The sequence below is a fragment of the Rhipicephalus sanguineus genome, chromosome 4 (assembly GCF_013339695.2).
Source record: "Rhipicephalus sanguineus isolate Rsan-2018 chromosome 4, BIME_Rsan_1.4, whole genome shotgun sequence".
Taxonomy (NCBI): Eukaryota; Metazoa; Arthropoda; class Arachnida; order Ixodida; family Ixodidae; genus Rhipicephalus; species Rhipicephalus sanguineus.
This window is the reverse complement of record NC_051179.1, coordinates 188,694,001-188,714,617: the sequence shown is the minus strand read 5'-3', so window position 1 is coordinate 188,714,617 and position 20,617 is coordinate 188,694,001. Positions and strand designations below refer to the sequence as shown.

Genomic DNA, 20,617 nt, shown 5'->3' with positions numbered 1-20,617 from the left:
GGTGCTGGACTGCTGACCCGAAGGTCGCGGGATCGAATCCCGGCCGCGGTGGCAGCATTTTCGATGGAGGCGGAAATGCTTGAGGCCCGTGTAGTTAGATTTAGGTGCACGTTATAGAACCCCAGGTGGTCGATATTTCCAGAGCCCTCCACTACGGCGTCCCTCATAATCATATCGCGGTTTTGGGACGTTAAACCCCGACAATTATTATTAGAAAGGGAAGCGACAAATACGGAGAGAGAGAAAGAAACGAAAGATGGAAAAATTTTGGAAAAAGATAGTGACACAGAAATAAACATAGGCATACACAAAAACAGAGAGACGAGAAAAACAAGAAAGAAATATAGGATGAAAAAGTGCAAAACTTAGCAAAACAGCAACAGATACCTATGTGCCCATCAGATCCGCTGTCTCTTTAGCATTGCGCCTTGTGCAAGCTACACTAACTTTTTAAGTTAGTACTCTCCTAAAAAAAAACAAAGATACCATATAACCTCGCATCTTCCACAGGAAATATTGTGTAATGTTCCACATTATTAAACTGCAATTGTTCATGCTAATATAAAGTATAGTAGTGCAAAAGCTACGAAAGCTTTAAGAAATTAAAACTATGCGGTAGGAAACTGCAATTCTTATCAATGAAAAAATAATCTGGGTTGAGTATCAGCACTAAGAAATTTCTTACAGCCTTTCAGAAACGTGTGACAAACACAGATTACTAACCCTTTGTCTCCTGTCGATGCAGCGGAATCTTGTCTCGTATTCACACGGAGTTTCCTGGGGGATCCTTGAATAGGGCTGGAGGCCTCTTCACAGGTCCGTCTTTTGGCTTTGCCCATAGCTGGATGCCTGTAATAAAATAGTATAGAAATCACCTATCATTGCTCGTCATTAGTGACCTAGGACATCAAGTGAAAAGCGATTATTGCAAAACTACCTTTGATACGTTCTGTATCTCGCCTGTGATTATTACAGACCAACCACTCGAGCACATATCAAGTAGAATGATTCCTCATTAGGGTGTCGAAATATTCACCGGATGCCTAAAAATTGAATGATGCGAGGCATGGAATTCGTCTCAGGTCTGGTGCTCCGGCCTTCTACTCTACATTATGAATATGAGAAAAAAAATGTGTACGGAGTCATAACTATTTAGGCAGGCACAGAAGCACTGGATTGATGGCGATATGCGCTTTCACTAACACGTTGCGTTTTCACTAACACCAAGATGTACTTTTGCTAGGTATTGCGCTAGGGCTAAGAACAAGAGCGTAGTTACAAGTCGGTTTAAAGGGTGACCAGTATTTAACTGAGAAGAAATGGTCCCTATGTTAATTTCATAGGTGTTGTACGGCTACTTCCAAGATGGTTCCAAGAGTGACCACTATTCAAGTTGTCGTTGCTATAGCTTCTGTTCCTATGAATACTGCTGTCGATCCATAATACAGGTGGGAACCGAATGATGAAAACGCAATTTGCTATAGAGGTTGTGTGAACAGGAATATGTGCCTAAGACACGCTGACTGACCGACGATTCGATAGTTGGAGGCCTATTTTCGGCAAAGGCACGTTATCAACCTTTGTGTGTTAATTTTTAAACGGTTAGTTATTTATATCTCCACGTGGTAGGAGAGGAGAAAGAGGAGAGGAGAAAGAGGGGGAAGCGTAGGAGAGGAGAGGTCGATACATATCACGTACTGTCGCAGCGCATTGTCTTTAGGGAGCCTTCATGTGTGCACGCCCCCTCCGTTTTTAAGACTGGTTACACACTACTACGACGGGGACGAACGGGTGCCGCTATAAGGAACTTCGCCCCTAAAAAGGAAGGGTGGCAGCTAACTCTTTTGGATCCGACCTCGCGTAACTCTACAAAACGTCGCTGTAAAAGAATACGGCCGCTCCAGCCAGTGACGCGGTTTTCGTGCTGTCTGTCGCAAGAGCCGAGAGCACAAAAAAAAAAATTAAGGCACCTTTGCACTGCCAAGCCTGAGCCAAGAACGGAGCAGGGCGGCCTGCCTTGTTCCTCGTTATTTTCTCTCTCTTTCGGTTTTTTCTCTCTCTCTTGCCTCCGTTTATTTCTATTCCTGTCTTTCACACACTATTTCCTTCTTTTTCTCGCTCTTTCAATCTGTTATTCTATGTCTTTCCTTTCTTTCTCTTTCTCGCTTCCTCTGTCTTTCTAGATCTGTCTTTAATTCTCTCTCTTTCTTGCCCCTTTTTTTAATCTCTTTTTGGTGTCTGTTTCTTTATTGTATTTTTCGGCCTTTCATCCCTTCTTCTATATTTCTCTTTTTATCTTTATCTCGTGTACACGTTATCTAGACCATCAGCGTTATTGCATCTCACTCCGTGTAGCGAAGCAGATGAAGAAGTGGACGAATGGAGCGTGTGCGGATTCATGATGATGATAGTTTTCCGCTTGCTCTGCACGGACTAACGGTCGGCTTAAGCAGCTCTGTTAAAAGATCGGTTTACGGATGTATATCAATTTATCAAGATAACGTGCGCGCCAGCCCTCGTGACGGCGCCCTTATCATCAAACTTTGCATCTGCTGCTCGAGCGACGCAGCCACCTCCCCCCAGCCCCAACGGCGCCCCTTCACGCTCCTTCGCCCTAGGAAAGACGGGCGGGGCGTTTCCACTCTGCCTGACGAGCCATCGACGTGAGGCCTCGCACGCGGGTCGAATGTTATCGCATGTGCCCTTTGTGCGACGGAGTCGGCCGGCACTTTTCATCTCTGCGTCAGCCGCGCTCGTCCCCAGCGCTCGCGCGGTTTTATTAGCGCGTAGAACAAACGATGCACGCGCCGATGTTATCGATTTGGACTTTATACGGAGCATGACGGCGACAGCAACAACTAGCCGAAAGTGTCCATATCTAGTTGCTATCGCCAAATAAAGCTCGCAGGGTCCCTTACACAATCGCCTACGACGATTCAAAGGCCAAGTTTATTTTCATTTTTCTTCTCAGTCGATGTACTGATCCTCCCCCCCCCACTCCGAAAGTTTTCCAAGCTTAACGTGTTTTTTCACTATCTCCAGGATCGGAGCCATTGCAAGCCTTCTGCACCTCAAGCTTCTTTTGCGCTGCATCCGTGATCGGCCAACCTTTGACAAACAACGATGTCATGTGGTGATGTCATCATGTGACGTCACGCACGTTATATGACGGCAGAGTGACGTCATATTGACTTCATCACGTGATTTGTTCCATCGCTCGTGTTGACGCGGCCGACGCTGGCGGTCGATTTTCGCGTTTCATGAGGCGTCTAAAGCTTTCGCCTTGATAATTCTAAGACCACTGACAAAGAGACAAGACAGTGTAAAGGGTCTGGGAAATGGCTTTGCGTCCATCGTCAGCTGACCCAGGCGCTGAGCATTCACATAACGCAAAACGTTATGTGAATGGTCGAGTAATAACCTCCGCAACGCAAAGTCATCCCCTTCTACGTGCTACAAAGAAAGTTTCAGACAGCGTTACAAGTGCTGCTATTCAATGCATCAACTCGCTTGCGTGAAGTTGCACAAATTGTACTGTACATTCCAGCCAAAAAGAACAGCCGAAACTCCGGTAACCAGCCGCTCGCCCCTCTGCCGGAGTGGGCGCGTCCAGTTTTCAAATTCGACGCATGCGGCTTACGGAGTGTTTCAAGCTTGCCGCGTGGCTAGAGTACACTGTAGCGTGGCTACAAAATACTCACTAACCATATTCGAGAAGAGTCACCCTCACTACGTAGGAAAGAACCACTGTTTCGCAAAGTAAAGAATGCCGTGTTCGATCTGCATAAAGATAGCGAACCCGCTGCGCTAACGCAAAAGATGTAGAACAGTTTCACGGCAGAGTTTTACGTCAACGGACAACATAAGCGCACTTCGCCTTTCTGCGACATGTTTAATATTTAAACTGGCTACTACGATAGCATGCAACGGAAAATGAAGTTGTCATACCTGCCTTGCGAGAGAGGCTTGCACGAGAGCCGAGGAGTTGTGTGGAGTTGAACAAAATCCAGACGCACTTGCCAAGAGCGGATGGGGGCGACGGAAAAGCACCTCAGGCAGCCTCAGGCGACCCACAGACGCAACTTTCGTAGCGAGACGCGCGATCCAGACAGGCCGCTGTGTGAGCTGTGGGCGGTGTCTTGATGCTCGATGCGCGCGTCGTGCTCGGGCGGTTCCATTCTTGGATGGGGGAGACGGCGGAAATGCCGTCGCGTCGGTAGCCCTCGTCTTGCGGGGCGCCCCGAAGCCAGTATCTCGGACCATTGGTGTATCTTGGGGACGGAGGGCCCTCTGCCTTCCCGAAATTTTTTGATTTTGAATGTGTATATATACACGCAAACATACAAACGCATGCACGAGCATACATAAAGTACCTTTCAGCCCCACGCGAAAAAAATTCTTGGCTAATCCTTTGTCTTGCACATATTACCTATACGGTGGAAGTGGGGAGCACGACGGAGGGCTTTCTTGGCACGCTCCCTGTACAATATATGCATGGGCAGCCAGTTCTGTAACTTTATATAAAAAAAGTTGTCAAGGCGTTGGCCTGGGTTTTGCATTTGTATTTGAGGCGGAATCGTTATGTGAATGGTAGAGTAACATTTTTTTAAGGATTCAAACATAAATCGAGTACGGGCCGCTAATATTTAAAACTGGAATTTGAAAGCTACCGCACTGCCTTGCTACGGTTTGCGCTGGGCAATTTAGGTTCCTTGTTGGTGCACCGCGATTATAGAAAAAAATCATGGCTGATCCCCCTTCATAGGAATCGGTATAACACGAAAGTGAAACGCGTCTTGACAGAAGTAGTTGAGCGCTTATTGTGCATTGTTTCACCACAAGGGCGAAGGAGTGAATGCTATAGCAACAAATTGTAATGTCACGCGAAGAACGGCAAGCAGCTCGATAGTTGCAGCGCGCTCTAAAGCAGAAAGGACGCGCGAAAAGGACATGCACAGGACGAGGGCGAACTAACAACTGTCACAGCTGTTGCTTCGTTGTGTGTGAGTAGCGCGCTCCTATCGGAAACGCCGCCGCTGCAGCGGGCGAAGGGACTTTCGTGCTCTCTGTAACGTCAACGGAAACTTTGCAGTGAAAGCACAAGACGTACAAAGCGCCCCCATCACGAGATAAGCGCACGCGCACGAGAGACACCCCCTGTAGAGGTGCGCTCGCATCGCAACACGCGGGGCGACGACTTTTAAAGCTCGCCCTGTGCGCTCTTCGCCTCATCTCGTTAGTTATAACAAGAACACGCTGAAGCCAGCGAGCTCAGAGTACCAACGGTAAATGGCGTATATAAATAGCTCGCAGTTAGTAAGCTGAAGAATGTACGCTCTGTGGGCGAGTGAAAAGGTGTGGCAGTCCCAGACCTCCTTTCTTTACTCGTCTAAACAGATTGGTTCGACTGCATCGTTCCCAACTAGAGACCCACACGAAAATTGCGAAGACACGATGAAATTTCTGTATATTTGCCCGTGAACAATGCAATACCTGCATCACGTACCACAGTTTCGACGCGAAGAATAAATTGCAAACCGTAGCTCTTGAGAACATTGATAGGTGATTACCCTTCGACCTATTCGCTTTCAACTGAATTACTCTTGCCTGTTCTTGCCAATAGTTATCATTGTCTTTGTAGTATTCGAGCGGTACACCTAGATATTTGGCAGGTGTCGTCCCCCACTTTAACATTGGCGAAAATTCTGGTCTAGATGACCACACCCGTGCCAAAAACCCAAGCACTTTCCCCAATTCGGCAAATCATAAGCAGGTTCTTCTTTTTCCGTAATGTGAGTGACCCTTTCCTGCGCAGGGTGTGCCAATTGAGGCTCATCAGGGCTCTACCTGGATATGTAGTTGGTACAGATCACATGAATGGCGCAGTCTGCGGGTATCTCAAGGAGGTGATTCTAAGTATTCGCTTTTTGTCTGTTAGATTTTCTAATGAGTATCTCTTCTCAGTGTCACGTAAAAAGCTGTACAAAGATGTGTGTGATGCATTTTACCCGTCCCTCTGTACAGAGCCATGCACAGTAGAGACCAAGGGCAGGACGTGCTAAAAAGGGTTAAAAGAATGCAAGTGGCGCCTTCCACGAAGTCCTTCTTCTTTAAGCTTCACACAGGCACATTGCATGTCAAGGTATTCCTTGAGGAGCGTGGTTTTTTCTTACCTTGGGGCTCAGACTGCCTTATCTGTAATAAGCCAGAAACTATTGACCATGTTTTCTTACATTGCTGGGAGGGCGTGTACTTTTGGGATGTACTACAGAGGACAATCAAGAAGGAATTCCCGTTAGATCAATACGGTATCAGGTTTCTCCCAATAGATAATGAGAATGGATTGCCGTTAGACTTAATAATGTTAACCGGCCTCCACTGTCTATGGCGGGCTCGTATGGCAGGATTTCACCGCGATCCAGATGCAAGGCCCGCAAGAATGTACTTTCGACAGTGTATGTCGAAATTTGTTGAATTGCAGGAAACGCAGGAGATTGTACCTGAGTGGTTATCGAGAGTGGAACCCTTGACAGTGCTCAAGGAATTTTAAAATTGATGTCTGTCCAGTAGGACGGACAACATTTGATGTTATTTATTCTATGTGTATGTGATGTGGTTTATGTCTGGAAGCAGGCAATAAAGCAAAAAAAGAAAAAAAAACGCTCTGTGGGCGAGTGGTTTCGCGCCTCGCACTGCGGACCGAGGAGTCGTAGGTTCGACTGCCCGCAACGGAACTCTCTTCTAGTTTTTTTTTTCTTTACTATCTGTTAGTGTATATTTTACAACGTCATCATATCCGTGACGGAAATACGTCAGTGGAGCCGCGGTGGACCCTGGGATAAACCCCTTTCGTGTTAAGTGTTTCCGACTGGACGTGTTACCCGATGCACGCGGTAACGGGATGATTATGACCGGTTGTTAAATACAACCAGGAGCATTATACCGTTGCGTGCACATTGCGCAATGCACACTTATGCTTGTCCGCATACAAGTGCCACCAACACGCGCACACATGAGCGTGCATTCACATGGCGACTCCCGGAAACTGCAGAGGTCATAGGATTTCTGGAGAAAGGTAGATGAGGCGCAACAGTACTCGATCATGTTCTAGTACTCACGTCTCTCTCTCTCTCACACACACGCACACACAGTTGCTCTCGTACGGCTTTCACTCACCTCATACTCACATCTTCTCAGACTCAGGTACTCCTTCATGTTCATACTGACATCTTGCTGCACCCATCTGCGTATTTATTCAAGCTCACCATTCAAATGAATGTGACTGATTTGATACATGTGTGAGTGTGCTTGCCTATATATGCTCGATGTGTGCTCGCTTTCATCGGCCAGAAGGATCGTGTACTGCAAGACTGTTTCATACGTTGTCGTTGAACAAATTGTTGCAAGTTGTCTTATGAGCATTGTTACTGCCGTCCACTTTTAATGTAGACCAAACATCAGTTCGTGTGTTGCCTAACTTCGCGTTCACTCCGACGCCTCCGATGATCACTTTTCGTCTTTTAGTGAGGCATTTCTTTCGCCTTAAAAAGTGGGCACGACTTAAATTACAAAGTACTCTACTGCGGGAGAACGGCATGTTGTCCCTCATAGCCAGGGACCGGACTTTCACGCACGTGCTTAGCAGCGCAACACTTCAGTTGCTACTGGCAACAACGACTGACATGCGTTCCTATCCAGGCAACAACGAAATGTGCCAACGTCAAGCGACAAGTGGCCTCGATAAAAGATCGCAATGCCGAGCGAGCAGCACTTCATGAAAAACGGAGCATTCAAATAACGCATGTGAGCGGGGCAGCTCACATCTGTGTACACCCGCATTTCTGATTACTAGCCGACGCCTAGTCTTTCGCGAACTATGGCGCCGCCGCCGCCACCGAAATCTGTAACTCACAAAAGCTTCGATCGGAAAAATTCCGGCAGGTCCCACGCATATGTGGGAATTGGTTTCTTGCGAATTAAACGCATATTTTAATTAAATAGGGAAAGGTCCGGGTAAGTGCTCTGTTGACCTCCTCTGGCACTTGGGACGGCACCCACTCGCTTGCATGTCGCTCGAGTTCACGAAATGAAACACCAGTGTAAATTTTGCTGGTAGCGGAGCTTACGACAAGGGCGCGTACTGCTACGCCTTGACCCCCCCACCCCCCTCAGTGTGGAAAGGAAAATGACGTTCGGGGTCATCGAGTGAGATGTCTTCGTGTGTGCCCCTGCGACCAGACACTATGCCCGATAAATTAATTAGCACGAGAATGTTTTCTCCGTCTGGCCGCGTTGTTTCTCTTGGCTCGCAATGCCCATCCTCCGCGACGTTTCCTCTTCGCTCTCCGGTTCCCCTCTATACTGGTTAAAGTGCCTGCTTGACATGCGGTTGGCCTCGCTTCATAACCCCATTGTGGATGTGTGTTGTCTCTGTCCAGTGTCTTAGCAATGTGTATATGCATCCTCGTAAGGTAAAAGGCTGAAAACAAGGAGAATACAAAAAAGGCATGCACAACAACAACAAAAAAAGTATAATTTCTTTTTTCTTCAAACAAATTTCGAAAAGTATCGCCTATTAGGTAGGACAAATTTGACGTATGTCTCGCATAACGAGGTTGTCGGCATGCGGCCCATTCTAAGCGGCCTTGTAAGGCAAGAAAAACTACTTCCTGACAATAGGCCGAATATAGAAGAGCCGCACGTGCATGGGACGCATACTTTTGGCCTTTATATGCATGAGCCGCATATACAAAAGCCTCATAAAATAGGCCGCTTAATATTGGGCTGCATTGGTTTAGGCCACTTACATTGAGCCATTTATAAGCGTTGAGAATTTGACCTATTCTCCCGGTTATATGCATTGTTTTAAGGCGGACCTGGCTGAGAGTGCTATAGATGGAATTGCTTTGCGCGGACACATACGGACACACTCCACGACGCCGATTTCACAGATGGCGGACGGAAGCTTGCGTGTAAGACATCTAAATGATTTTGAACATACATGTTTACAGCGCAAGCAAGTTATCTTCGATCCATGCAACTATTGCTACCAGCGCAACGGGTTTGCACAAAACTGTCAATAACTCCTCAGGGCACCTTTAACTTTATGCCAAACTTTTTTCGTTCCATGGCTCATTACGCGGTCCCTAACATTTCCCTTGCGAATATTTAACCCGTATGTTGCTGTCCCATATGTCGCAACCAGTAGTACTCAACTAGTGTGCACTTCTGAAGCAAAGAAATCTGCAGGTTATGAATGCTTGATGCTCGCTGCATGTATCCAGTTTTCATTATCGGAATATCGTAGTCGTCTTTTATTTCAAGTTCTGTTAGTACATGAAAATGCACAATACGGGCGAGATCCATAGCCAATGGCTAGCAGGTAGTCTCGATAAATATGCAATTACATGAACCGATTATGTTACCAAAGCAGATATTCTATAAGGACACTTCAAGAAAACAAGACATGCAAAATAAAGTAAACAAAGAGAAAACAAACGTATTTATGATAAGACAACAGCAATATTATACATGCTACATGCATGAAGGGGATTTTATCTCTACTGAACGAATATATAGATACAGGAAACAATGTCAAATATCATTTTGACTACAGCGGTCTCAAAATACTTTGCTGTGCGAGCTGCAGTCATGGCGGCATTGAGGTATACCTTGCCGTAAAATGTACCTGCTACAGGAACTGACACTCAGGCTTAGCGACTCGCTGAGTGAGTGCGCTTATGGCGCGAAAGGTTCCCTGTTCGGGTAAACCTCTTCCCGCATACGTCGCACCCGTGAGGTCGCCCGCCGGTGTGGCTTGCGACGTGCCCTTTCAGCGTGCTCAAGTGTGCGAACGCAGCAGGACAAAGGTGGCAGAGATACGGCTTCTCGCCCGTATGCGTGCGGGTGTGCGTTGTCAAGTTTTGTTTAGAACTAAATTGGCGGCTACAAAATTCACAGCTGAACTTCTTCACACCCGAGTGAACGATCATATGTCTGGAAAGGTTGCAGCTCGATCCGAAACTGTGCCCGCATATGTCGCACTTGTGAGGTCGCTCGCCGGTGTGGCTTGCGACGTGCCCTTTCAGCGTGCTCAAGTGTGCGAACGTGGCGGGACAGAGGTGGCACACGTAGGGCTTCTCGCCAGTGTGCGTACGGGCGTGGCGCTGGAGTGTGCCTCTCTCGAAAAATTTTTGGCCGCAGACGTGGCAGGCGAACGCCTTCTTGCCCGAATGAATGGGTACGTGGTGCCCGAGGCTTGATTTCGAGGCGAATCTCCGTCCGCACTCGTTGCACTCATGCGGTCGTTCCCCAGTGTGGGTCAACATGTGCATCTTCAGAATATCGCTGCTGGTGAACGTGGCCGGGCACGACGAACACTCGAAGGGCCTCTCGCCCGTGTGCGTGCGACTGTGGATCACAAGATTCTTCTTTTCCGCGTATTTCCTGCCGCACACGTCGCAGGCGTACTGTTTTTCGCCTACGTGAGCGAACAAGTGTGTTCGCAGTCGCGCCTTGCGGCTGAAAACTTTGTCACATATTCCGCACTGCAAGGACCTCGTGGCCGTAGTCTTGCCGTCTCTCTCTTGCTGGGAGACACTGACCTTGTCCGAGGACCTGCGACTGAAGAACACATTTTTTTATCTATACGACGGGAAGGAGACGTTGGCGCAGAAATAAGGCACCGGCTACTTTCTTAGCTCTTAAACGGATCGAGCATACAAGGCAACAAATAAACGTACAAACAGTAGATGGAAAAACATAAAACACACATGTCAATGAACAGCGTAATAACGTAAAAGAAAATGTATCCAATGCAATTAATAAAGTCCCTCATACCGTCCATAGTCATCAAGTAGATGAATGCTCACATATGGGCAACATAGCAGTTAACACATCATAACTATATAGGACATACATGTAAGTAGAGTCTCGGTCATACGAACCCGGCTGACTGCGAATTCGTGAAATTCCCGGCCGAATTCCATTGTGTCCAATGGACCAAAATTCGGATGTTCCGAACGCTTTTCCGCGTCGCGACGGGTGATACGAACTTTGGCACCGAAACCGTCGAGCAACAACCGAGAGGAGCGAGCGCACACTCTGTCAGAACAATGGCTATCGTTTGCCACAACCGCTGTGGACGGTACCGTGGTCGCTATCGACGCGATCGCCTATGGTGGCGACGAAACTACGAATATACATGCGCATCCGACGTTCACAGAGTCAACGCAACGTTGCTTGCCGCAACCGCGGCGGACGAAACCGCGGTAGACGCGATCATAGATAGCAACGACGTAGTTCTGAAGGCACGTGCGCGGCCCTCGAACACGGATTCAAAAAGAAACTACCGTTTGCCGTGACCACAGTGCACGAAACCACGGTCGATATCGACACAGTCATCGATAGTGACGCTAGACGCAGCGGTCGATTAAAGAATATGATGTCGTCAAAAGGCACGCGGCGTTCCTGTGGTTCTTTGTTTATGACGGTGGTGGAGCGGACTATGGCACTATGGTTTTCGGGTCACATTACGCGAAGATTTCAGGCGCGCGTTCGCGGCAGCCAGCTGCACCGTCCCTTTGTGGTCCGTTCGCGTGTTTTCCATGAAAGACATGCACGAGTTATTTCAACGAAAATAAATGTTTTGTGCGCATATCGTGGTTTGAAAACAGATTTTACCAGTTTTTTGTTGATACGAAATTTCGGGTTTACGAATATTTTCGATCCCCCTTGAGATATGTATCACCGAGGTTCTACTTATTAAGTAGGACTTACACATACTAAGTGACCTTAAAATGCCTTAGTAGTTTCGAGCAATGGCGCAGCCTTCAAGAAAGCGTTTTAACGCTTTTAAAGGGACACTAAAGACAAAACAATCAATCGGTTTAGATCGATAAATTGTGCTCTGAGAACTCTAATGTCATTTATTTCGCCGTCATAGGTTTATTAATAGAGGAGAAAATAAAGTTCAAAGTTTCATTTTTAAATTTCGCGCTGAAATCTCGCCGCGTGGCGTCACGGATTTCAAGGTGTATTTATCGTATTTTGGCGCCATTGGCTCAACAAAATTACCCCAAACTTGGTATGTTAAGTGTATGGCCCCCTCGAAAGACAATGTACTTCATTTTTACCGATTACGAACTACGTAGTTCCTAGTAGGCGCCGTCAAAACATGTGACGTCACGGCGAATGGTGCGGAAACTTCTACGTGGCGTCGCCACCCACATTTTGTTTTTGCGCGTTTTCTCGCTTACTGAGCGTCTTCTCGCAGCAAGCGTGGTGTTATTGGTATCGTGAAAGAGTACTTTACTAATATGAGAGAAATCGTTTTGGTCTTTAGTGTCCCTTTAAAGCGCATTACTGTAAGGCTATCGTTGGCAACGTACGGGCCCAGAAGTTTCTTTATACTGAGCACTCCGCGGTCTAATGCCACAAGTTCTGATGGATACATTGAGAATTATAGAGAAATCTTAGAACGAAAGGAGGGGGATTTTTTCATCACGATGTAAACAGAAATGAATTAAGGTGACGGGGAAGCGCCTTCAGTCACAGCTCAATCGGTAGAGCATCGGATGCGTACTTCGAAGGTTGCGGGTTCGGATCCCACCTACTGAAAGGGTGAGAGAGAGAAAGCTCTTTATCGAAAAACAGATAATTTTGCGGGCGTATGTAAAGGCACCTACATTCGGCTCTGTATAGGGGAAAGGCATTCGGGACAGAAAGGCCTTAACAGGACGAGGGCAGGAAAGGAGAAAGAAAAAGATCATATGGTCGTGGTACGCGCATGTCACAACGTAATGGTTGCGATGTAAGTTACATTACAGTTGATCAAGTAGACGGGGACCTTAGGTGCTCGTTTCCCTCTTGATAAAACACTATTGAAAACTCATAAATAATGCAGCCAAGGAAGGCATAGAGGACGTTAATTAAACTGTTTTGAGTGCATCGTAGTAATTGTGACAAAGATGTGGAGAAAGTGGACGAAAAGACAACTCGCCCCTGGCAGGGACCGGACCTGCCGGCGGCAAGTTGTCTTTTCGTCCACTTTACATTATTCACATCTACGTCACAATTACTACGATACACTTAGGGTAGGGTGAGACTTCGTTTGGTCAAAAAAATAATCAATTTTGGGATTTTGCAGTCACCTGATAGAGAATTTATTCATCTTTCAGAAAATATATCACACTTGGGAATTCGCGGCCTAAAAAATAATGTTTCGTCCTTTTTTCTTTGAGGCGTAGACAGGAAATGCGCGTGTACCCATACGTAATTACTGCGTTTTTCTTAAAACAATATCTTTGGAGTTTGTGTATCTTTTTCTCGGGAGCTATAAGACATCCCTATTGGAAAACCCAGTGGCACTGTCTCAGTGCCATACATGATTACTGGACCAGTGTGGCGCTGGGTACTGGGACGCTGGCACGCTGCACGGGGCCCGCTGGACGCTGGCGCGCTGCACTATGGGACACCCGTTACGAGCCAAAATCGGGCTTTAAATCATTTTTAAAAACTGTGGTCATGCCCAGATCGTAATTAGGGCTGAAACACGAGCACTGCGACAAAAAAAAAACACCGAAAAAAAATCACACCATCTCCCGCTAAAGGGGACCATGAGACGATGCGAAGCAGCGTTTCAGCATGTAGAGCCCGCGTTTCAGAGGGGGAGTGGAGAGGGTAGAGAGGGAAGGGAGAGGGGAACAAGGTTGAGGGGTAAAGGGGAAGTGGAGAGGGTGAGGGGAAAAGGAGGTGTGTGGAGAGGGCTTGCGCATGCGCAGTAAGGCTGGTCACGCCGCACACCACCACCACCACCACCGGATTGAACTCCGCTATAAGATGCTTCACATCTAAAAGTCACAGTTTCGCCGCAAGGGCGAAGCAATGAATGCGATAGCAAGAAAAGCGGCCCCTGGTGGACGCGCTGCTACGCTGCATAAACATCTGCCCCCCGGCCGCAACTATACTCACGGACAACTTTTCTTGGCAATGAAGCGAAGGCTACAGAGCCACAGTGCACGTATCCTACCACTAATTAACGTAGTCCCACAATTTCGTCTGTATATTCTGCGTGAGATATATAAAATACTCCTTCCTTTTCTACATGTAGCTTTTTGAGACGGAATTCAGCGCTCACAAGCGAGATATATGTATTTCTTTTACGTTATACGTTGTCACTTTGCGTTTTTGCGTGCGTGAAAAAGTCGCGCCTTTTACCCGTACCTTAGAGGCTAAGCAGCGTTTCCGTCGACAAATGCAACGCTAGACATTTCTTTCCACGGCGTTACGAGACGCGCGCCAAAACCGGACTACTTCGCTCAGCAGTACATGTGCAGACGCGCTGCCCCGTAGCTTGACCTTCATTGCCAAGAAAAGCTGTCCTCGAGACGAGCAGACAGCGGAAGGGCAAGGTTGTCTCTGCGCAAATATTAGAAGAAGCGAGCGAGCTGGCCAAAGACTTTTAAATGCCCCCGTTTAGGGAGCCTTCATGCACGCCCCTCCGTGCCTCTGTCGGAGGCACGGAGGGGCGCACATGAAGGCTCCCTGCGCCCGTTGCGCTCCTCGCGCCATCTCGCTGGTATTGAAGAAACGCTTATAAACGCCTGCCGTCTCCGAGTCCTGCCAGCGGTAAAGGGTGTGTATATAACGCTCGCCGTTAGCTACTTGAAGGATCTGCTTTGTGGCGTAATGGCTAGCGCCACGCGCTGCAGAGCGAGAGGTTGCTGGTTTGATTCCGCGCTTCGGAAGCATTTTTCTGAATTATTTTGCTTTGGGACTTAATATATATATATATATATATATATATATATATATATAGATAGATATATATTCATACATATACGGTGCATGCCGGCGGCAACGGGGACGAAAAAACGAGCCGAGACTGTCCAAATAATTGCTATCGCAATATAAAAACAAGTGGGCGAGCGGGAATCGAACCTACCAACTCGACGCACCGTGCATCCTGAGTCTCACACGTTACCGCTACGCCACACCTGGAAGAGGAGAGATAGATTCTTTTTCCTTCATGTTATAACTACTTCCGGTAGCCAGTATTTTCATTTTTCTCGTTTAAAAACAGATTTCAGTCTCTTCGTGCTCGTGAGGACCTAACAGAAGATAGTTTGTTTCTTATGTGCTGCCTAGGATGAGAACGTCTATCTGGCACGTTTTGCCGCAACAAACATTACCGTAACCGCAGATGTGTTGCGGCGATCGCACTGACTCTCTAAGCAGTTAGTCGTACCTATGTTGAAAACAATGTTTATCTGAATTGCACACTGAACACTTTAGTTTTCTTCACCCGTTTGAACATATTTTCCGTCCACTTTGTTTACGTTCCGCGTAATATACAGCCGCACTAGTTCACACTAGCCGAACCAACCGTTAGGCTTAGAGGTGTACTCCGTGCGCCGCGATCGCTGTGAAGAACGTGGATATTCAATTACGAAGAATCTAATAACCGTTCAAATGTAGTTTCGACCATACCTGGCTGAAGCGAGGCCATATTTGCACCTTCGATTACACAAATCACAAGCTAAAAACGCCGAGACTGAGCCTTACATTGGCTCACTGTTGCCGGTGACGTGCGGGTTTCAGCGGTACGAGCCCACATTGAAGGACTGACTGGTAGAGTAGGTTGATGTTATTATCAGACTAATGCTAATGACATATTGGGTTGCGAATGATAAGTTCTTTCGATGCAGGTATATGAACTACATACACGACACTCGATCACACACTTCAGCGAAAGCACGTGCGCTCGACAGATGATTGCTTTAGCGTGTACGTACGTCCGTCCCTTAACTAAGGCTAAAGCTAGATATGTGTAGGACACAGAATAGAATATTTTGAAAATAGTCGATAAGTTTTTCTTTCGACTTCTCGCGACCCAATACCAAATTTTGTATGAATTCCACCCAGTGCGGCTTGTTTTTTCCAATGTGCTGCCAGTGTTGCCAGTCCGCGGGCAGACACTGTACAGCGTGGCCAGTGCCTCCCAGTGCGCTGTAAGACACTGGGCCACTGGGTACAGTATTCCCAGCGTCTTTCAGCGCACTTGGCGGCACTGGCCACGCTGTACAGTGTGTCCCAGTGCCTCCCAGCGCGCTGTAGGACACTGGGACGCAATGTACAGCATTTCCAGTGCCACCCAGTGCGCTGAAAGGCACTGGGAACGCTGTTTTTTCCGATAGGGATAAGCAAATGAAAATTCTCACGTGTGTTAATTAGTGGTGTTCACATAACTGGAACTACAATCAGTAGCCTAGGTGCACTCCTATTTTTTTTAGTATACAAAGAAACCATTCATAAGCGGCAATTTTCGTACATCGACAAACGTAAAAAAAAAATAACAAACCTAGTTTTTCTTGTACGCTCACTATTTTAGTTCCACCGCTGTAACGCGCGGCGTTAGTGGCTACCTTCGCACAAAAATTGCAATGCTCTGCAAATAGCAGATCTTAACAACATACATATGTCGCAAAATTGAAAAAACAAAAAAGTACTAAATAAAACATGAAACTACTTTTGAACTCCACTGCAACCTGCGTCTACCTCTAACTACTTTGCAAATTTTATAGCCATAGCTTTCATTACCACTTATGTACAGCGAAATATTGAAACTCACTTTCAAGGTCTCAGCCCACCTTAAAACAGTTCAATTGATGGTCCTTATAGCTTCCTTGAATTCGTTATTTGCGGGTATAACAAGTAGGACATACAGAGCGGGTTTTTCAGGAAATGTGTCCAAAATCCTCAAACATCAGGGAAATGCGATATTTGTTTGATGCCTTCACAATTACTTCTTCTGCAGACGCAGTCGTCTTAAGATGGCTAAAGACCTAATTTTGTACAGTTATTAGGAAAGTGTTATTAGATGAGCTTTTAATTAGTTTAGTTAGGCGGCTATTTCAAATGGGAGAATTGAAGTCCTTCATGCTAAAAACCCGTTCAGCTTTGGGATTGCGAAAATGCGGCCTCCAGTAATAACTGCATGGAACGAAATTCACCCAAGTTCAGCAGCGAAACCGAAACGCAGAAGAGTGCAACGGCCATATTCTTCTCAGACGTCCAGACACCTCTGTAATTGTTGTCTTGAACAGTGACGTCATTCTGTTTCTCTGCTCTTTGCGCTCGTCGGTGCTTCGGCTTGTGTCTCTCCGTTGAATTTGGTTGAATTTCATTACGCCACAATTATCACTAGAGGCCGGTTTTTCTACATCTCAAAGCCGCGATGCATTCTTCGCATGAAGAGCTTCAATTCTCCCGCTTGAGATAACCGCCTGACTCCCCTAATTAAAAAGTTAATAAATTTAAATTTCATAATTACTGCCCCAAATGATGTCTATAAGCATCTTGAGGTGCCTGCAGCTACAGAAAAAGCAACTGCAAGGACAGCGAGAAAATATCGCATTTTATGATTTATGATGACTTTGGGTAAGCAAGAACTTAGAACACTGAAAAAACATCCAGAAGAAAACAACGATATCCAGAAAAAAAGCGCAATCTGCGTTGAATGACGCGCACACTAAATTTCTTACAAAATTTCAGTAACGTGTGGTGCACGCAGGTTACTAACCCTTTGCCTCCTTTCAATGCGGCGAAGCCTTGCCTTTTGTTCACGCCGCTTGTTCCTGGAGAACCTTCGACTGAGATGGATGGAGCTGGTTGGCACGGCTGTCTGTTGGCTCTGGTCACAGCTGGATTGCTGTAGTGAAATAGTACAAAATCATGTGTGATAACTCAACATTAGTAAAATAGCAGGCGTAGTAAGTAATAACACGATTACCGCAAAATTGTGCTTTGACACATTTTCAGTGATGCTACCGAGGAGTTCTGATTTGGAGCAATTTTTGGAGCAGCGAAATTTCCGTTTTGGAGCACTTTGTAGCAGCAAAAAGTTTCATCTTGGAGCACTTTGGAGCAGATTATTCTGCATCTGGGAGCACTCTGGAGCAGCGAATTTTACACCCCAGAGTGCACTACAGAAGCATATTGCATTAACATTCAAGCACCTGAATAAATATTATGGGGCTCTAAACAAGAGCTAGAAATATTTCGATTCATTGCAAATCTTATGAAAAAAAAAATCATCTCAGGAGAACTCCATACTCGCTAATGAAAAAATAAGAGCTCATGCAGTTGAGTGTTCTGGATTAACCTCTCCGGCGATTATTTCCGACACTAGCAAATAAACAGCATGCCAGATCAATGAAATTGCACTTTATGAAATAACACTCTAAATACATCTATGTGGTTATCAGCAGACGTGGTAGACAAACGCCGTGATGTACAGCAGTGCCCTAATGTGCCTAATGCATTCCCCTAAGAAAACTCCAAGGCGAAAGCCAGGTTCTTTTTCTTCTCGATCGACGAGTTGATCCTCCCCATCTCTCTCTGCAAGCTTTCTGCACCTCACCTGGTTTTGCGCTAGCTCCATGATCGGCGTACCGATCACGGAAGCAGTGTAAAGCGTCGATGATGATGATGATAACAACTTTATTGTTCCGCCAGAAAAGGAGGCCCCCTACTCCCCGTCCTCGGCACATAGGCCTAGGCAACGGGGGCCGGCACCTCCGCGATTAGAAGCAGGCGAAGAGGTCTTGACTCCTCGCGGCTTCTTCCGCCAGGCGGATGGCTTGTTGCTGTGAAGCGGGTTCCTCGCTCCGCAGCAGGGCTTTCCAGGCCTCTCTACAATTGATACTTGATTTAGCCCCTGGGGAGCTACCACACTCCCAGATTATGTGGTCGAGGGTCCCTCTCGCCCCACAGTGCTTGCACCTATCGTTTGGCCTATCATCTTTCTGAATATGATATGCCCAGACCGGGTTTACAAAATTGCCAGCTTGCAGGCGCCGCCATGCGACTGCCTCCCTATTGTTCAGGCTTTTATCCGGTGGTGGCACCACTCTGCGAAGTAGCCGATAATTTTCAACGATTTCGGTGTAACTTTGCAGACGCTCGTCCATGTTCTGGCAGTCGGGCGGCTCCACAGTCACCCGGAAGTAGAGCGCTCGGGCTAACTCGTGGGCCGCCTCGTTGCCAGGAACGGACGTGTGTGCTGGGGTCCAAATTAGGCTGATTTTTCTGTTCAGCCGTCTACCGGACAGAACCCTTGCCGTTTCGGGCGAGATCCGACCTTTTCCAAAATTCCAGATGGCCGTTTTGCTATCGCTAATTATAAAATGAGCTTCCGTTCCAACGCAAGCGAGCGCTATTGCAAGTTCTTCAGCCGTCTCCGTGTTGCGGCTTCTAATGGTGGCGGCCGATACGGGGGCACCTTGGCCGTCGACCACCGAGGCGACCGCCGCGCCCGACTTGCCACTTGCCGCGTCCACGTACGCAACCAACTTGTGGTCCATTGGTCCAAAGCGTTTGATTAGAGTTTGCGCCCTCTTTTCCCTCCTCTCTGCGTGGAATATGGAATGCATGTTTCGAGGGAGGGGGGTGTAAAGCGTCGATGTCCTGTGATGACGTCATCACGTGACATCACAATATGTGACGCCATGATGACGTCACAAGTTTTGACGATCTATATGACGGGATGGTGGCGCCATCACATGATGATTATTTTTTGCATCAATCGGACTGACGCGCGGACGGTCAATTTTCTTGTTTGTTAAAGCATCTAAGGCTTTCGCATTAATATTGCGTATTGAACGTTAACAGCCTGGCCTTACATACCAAACTGTCCTCCACCATGTCACCTCTGTGCCATGCGCGAAACACCTTCGCTTATCATGCACTTCACAGAGTGAATTGGCTCCTCAATTTTTTAAAATTTTTGTGATAGCAATTATATGCACACTCTCGGCGGATTTTTGCCGTCGCCGTTGCCGTAATTTTCCGTATAAAGTCCAAATTAATAACATCCCCACGCGCATTCTAGCCGCGGGTAAAAGTTCGCGAGCGCTGGCGACGAACGCGGCTGAAGCGGAGATTAAACTAGCCCGCCGTCTGTCTCCGCCGCACGGACAGCGCATGAGATAAAGTCTTCCCGCATGCAGGCCTGCCGTCGATTGCTCATCAAAACAGAGAGGAAACGCCCCACCCGTCCACGGCCGGGCTAGACCGCACGCGCGCGCTCGCTTCTTGCGCGCGTGCGGTCTAGCCCGGCCGTGGCCCGTCTTTCGTAAGAAGAATGAAGAGACGCCAGGGGGGAGCGTGGGGGGGGGGGGGGGGGGGAGGGGACCGCATCGTTCGAAGGGCGCAGTCACTAGCGCGCGCGCTATCTCGAGGCATCGGGAGACGGTTCCAAAAAATTGCTGTGCTCTCAACGTTTACTTCGCGTTTAGAGAACTCAGAGCACGAAAACGCGTCGGTTCCTGGAGCGGCTATATTCCCTTAAACCAGCGTTCTGTTGAGTTACGCGAGATCGGATCCAAAAGAGTTAGCTGCTTGCCTTACTTCGTTTAACAATACAATTTTTGGTATCGCATTCATTGCTTCGCCTTTAAGCGAAACTGAGTTTTTTTAACCGTCAGCTACTGACCCTCGAAAGCGCGGGGCGGACGGGTAACATGGGGTAGCCGCTTCACTGTGAGCCGTCAGCGACGGGCCCGCTACTAGCTGCGCATTGCGGCTGCTCCGACCAGGAGATATTTTTATTATAGAG

At 47.3% G+C, this 20,617-nt stretch overlaps 1 protein-coding gene across 1 annotated transcript; it reads right to left on the bottom strand.

The window, feature by feature from the left end:
* Positions 1 to 763: 763 nt before the first annotated feature.
* LOC119391928 (oocyte zinc finger protein XlCOF20-like) lies at positions 764 to 19,364 on the bottom strand. Its single transcript, XM_037659577.1, has 4 exons — positions 18,845 to 19,364; positions 10,081 to 10,480; positions 7,188 to 7,243; positions 764 to 849 (listed from the first exon to the last, which is right to left on the bottom strand). Exons 1-4 carry the CDS (start codon positions 19,362 to 19,364, stop codon positions 764 to 766), a joined length of 1,062 nt encoding a protein of 353 aa, XP_037515505.1.
* Positions 19,365 to 20,617: the final 1,253 nt, after the last annotated feature.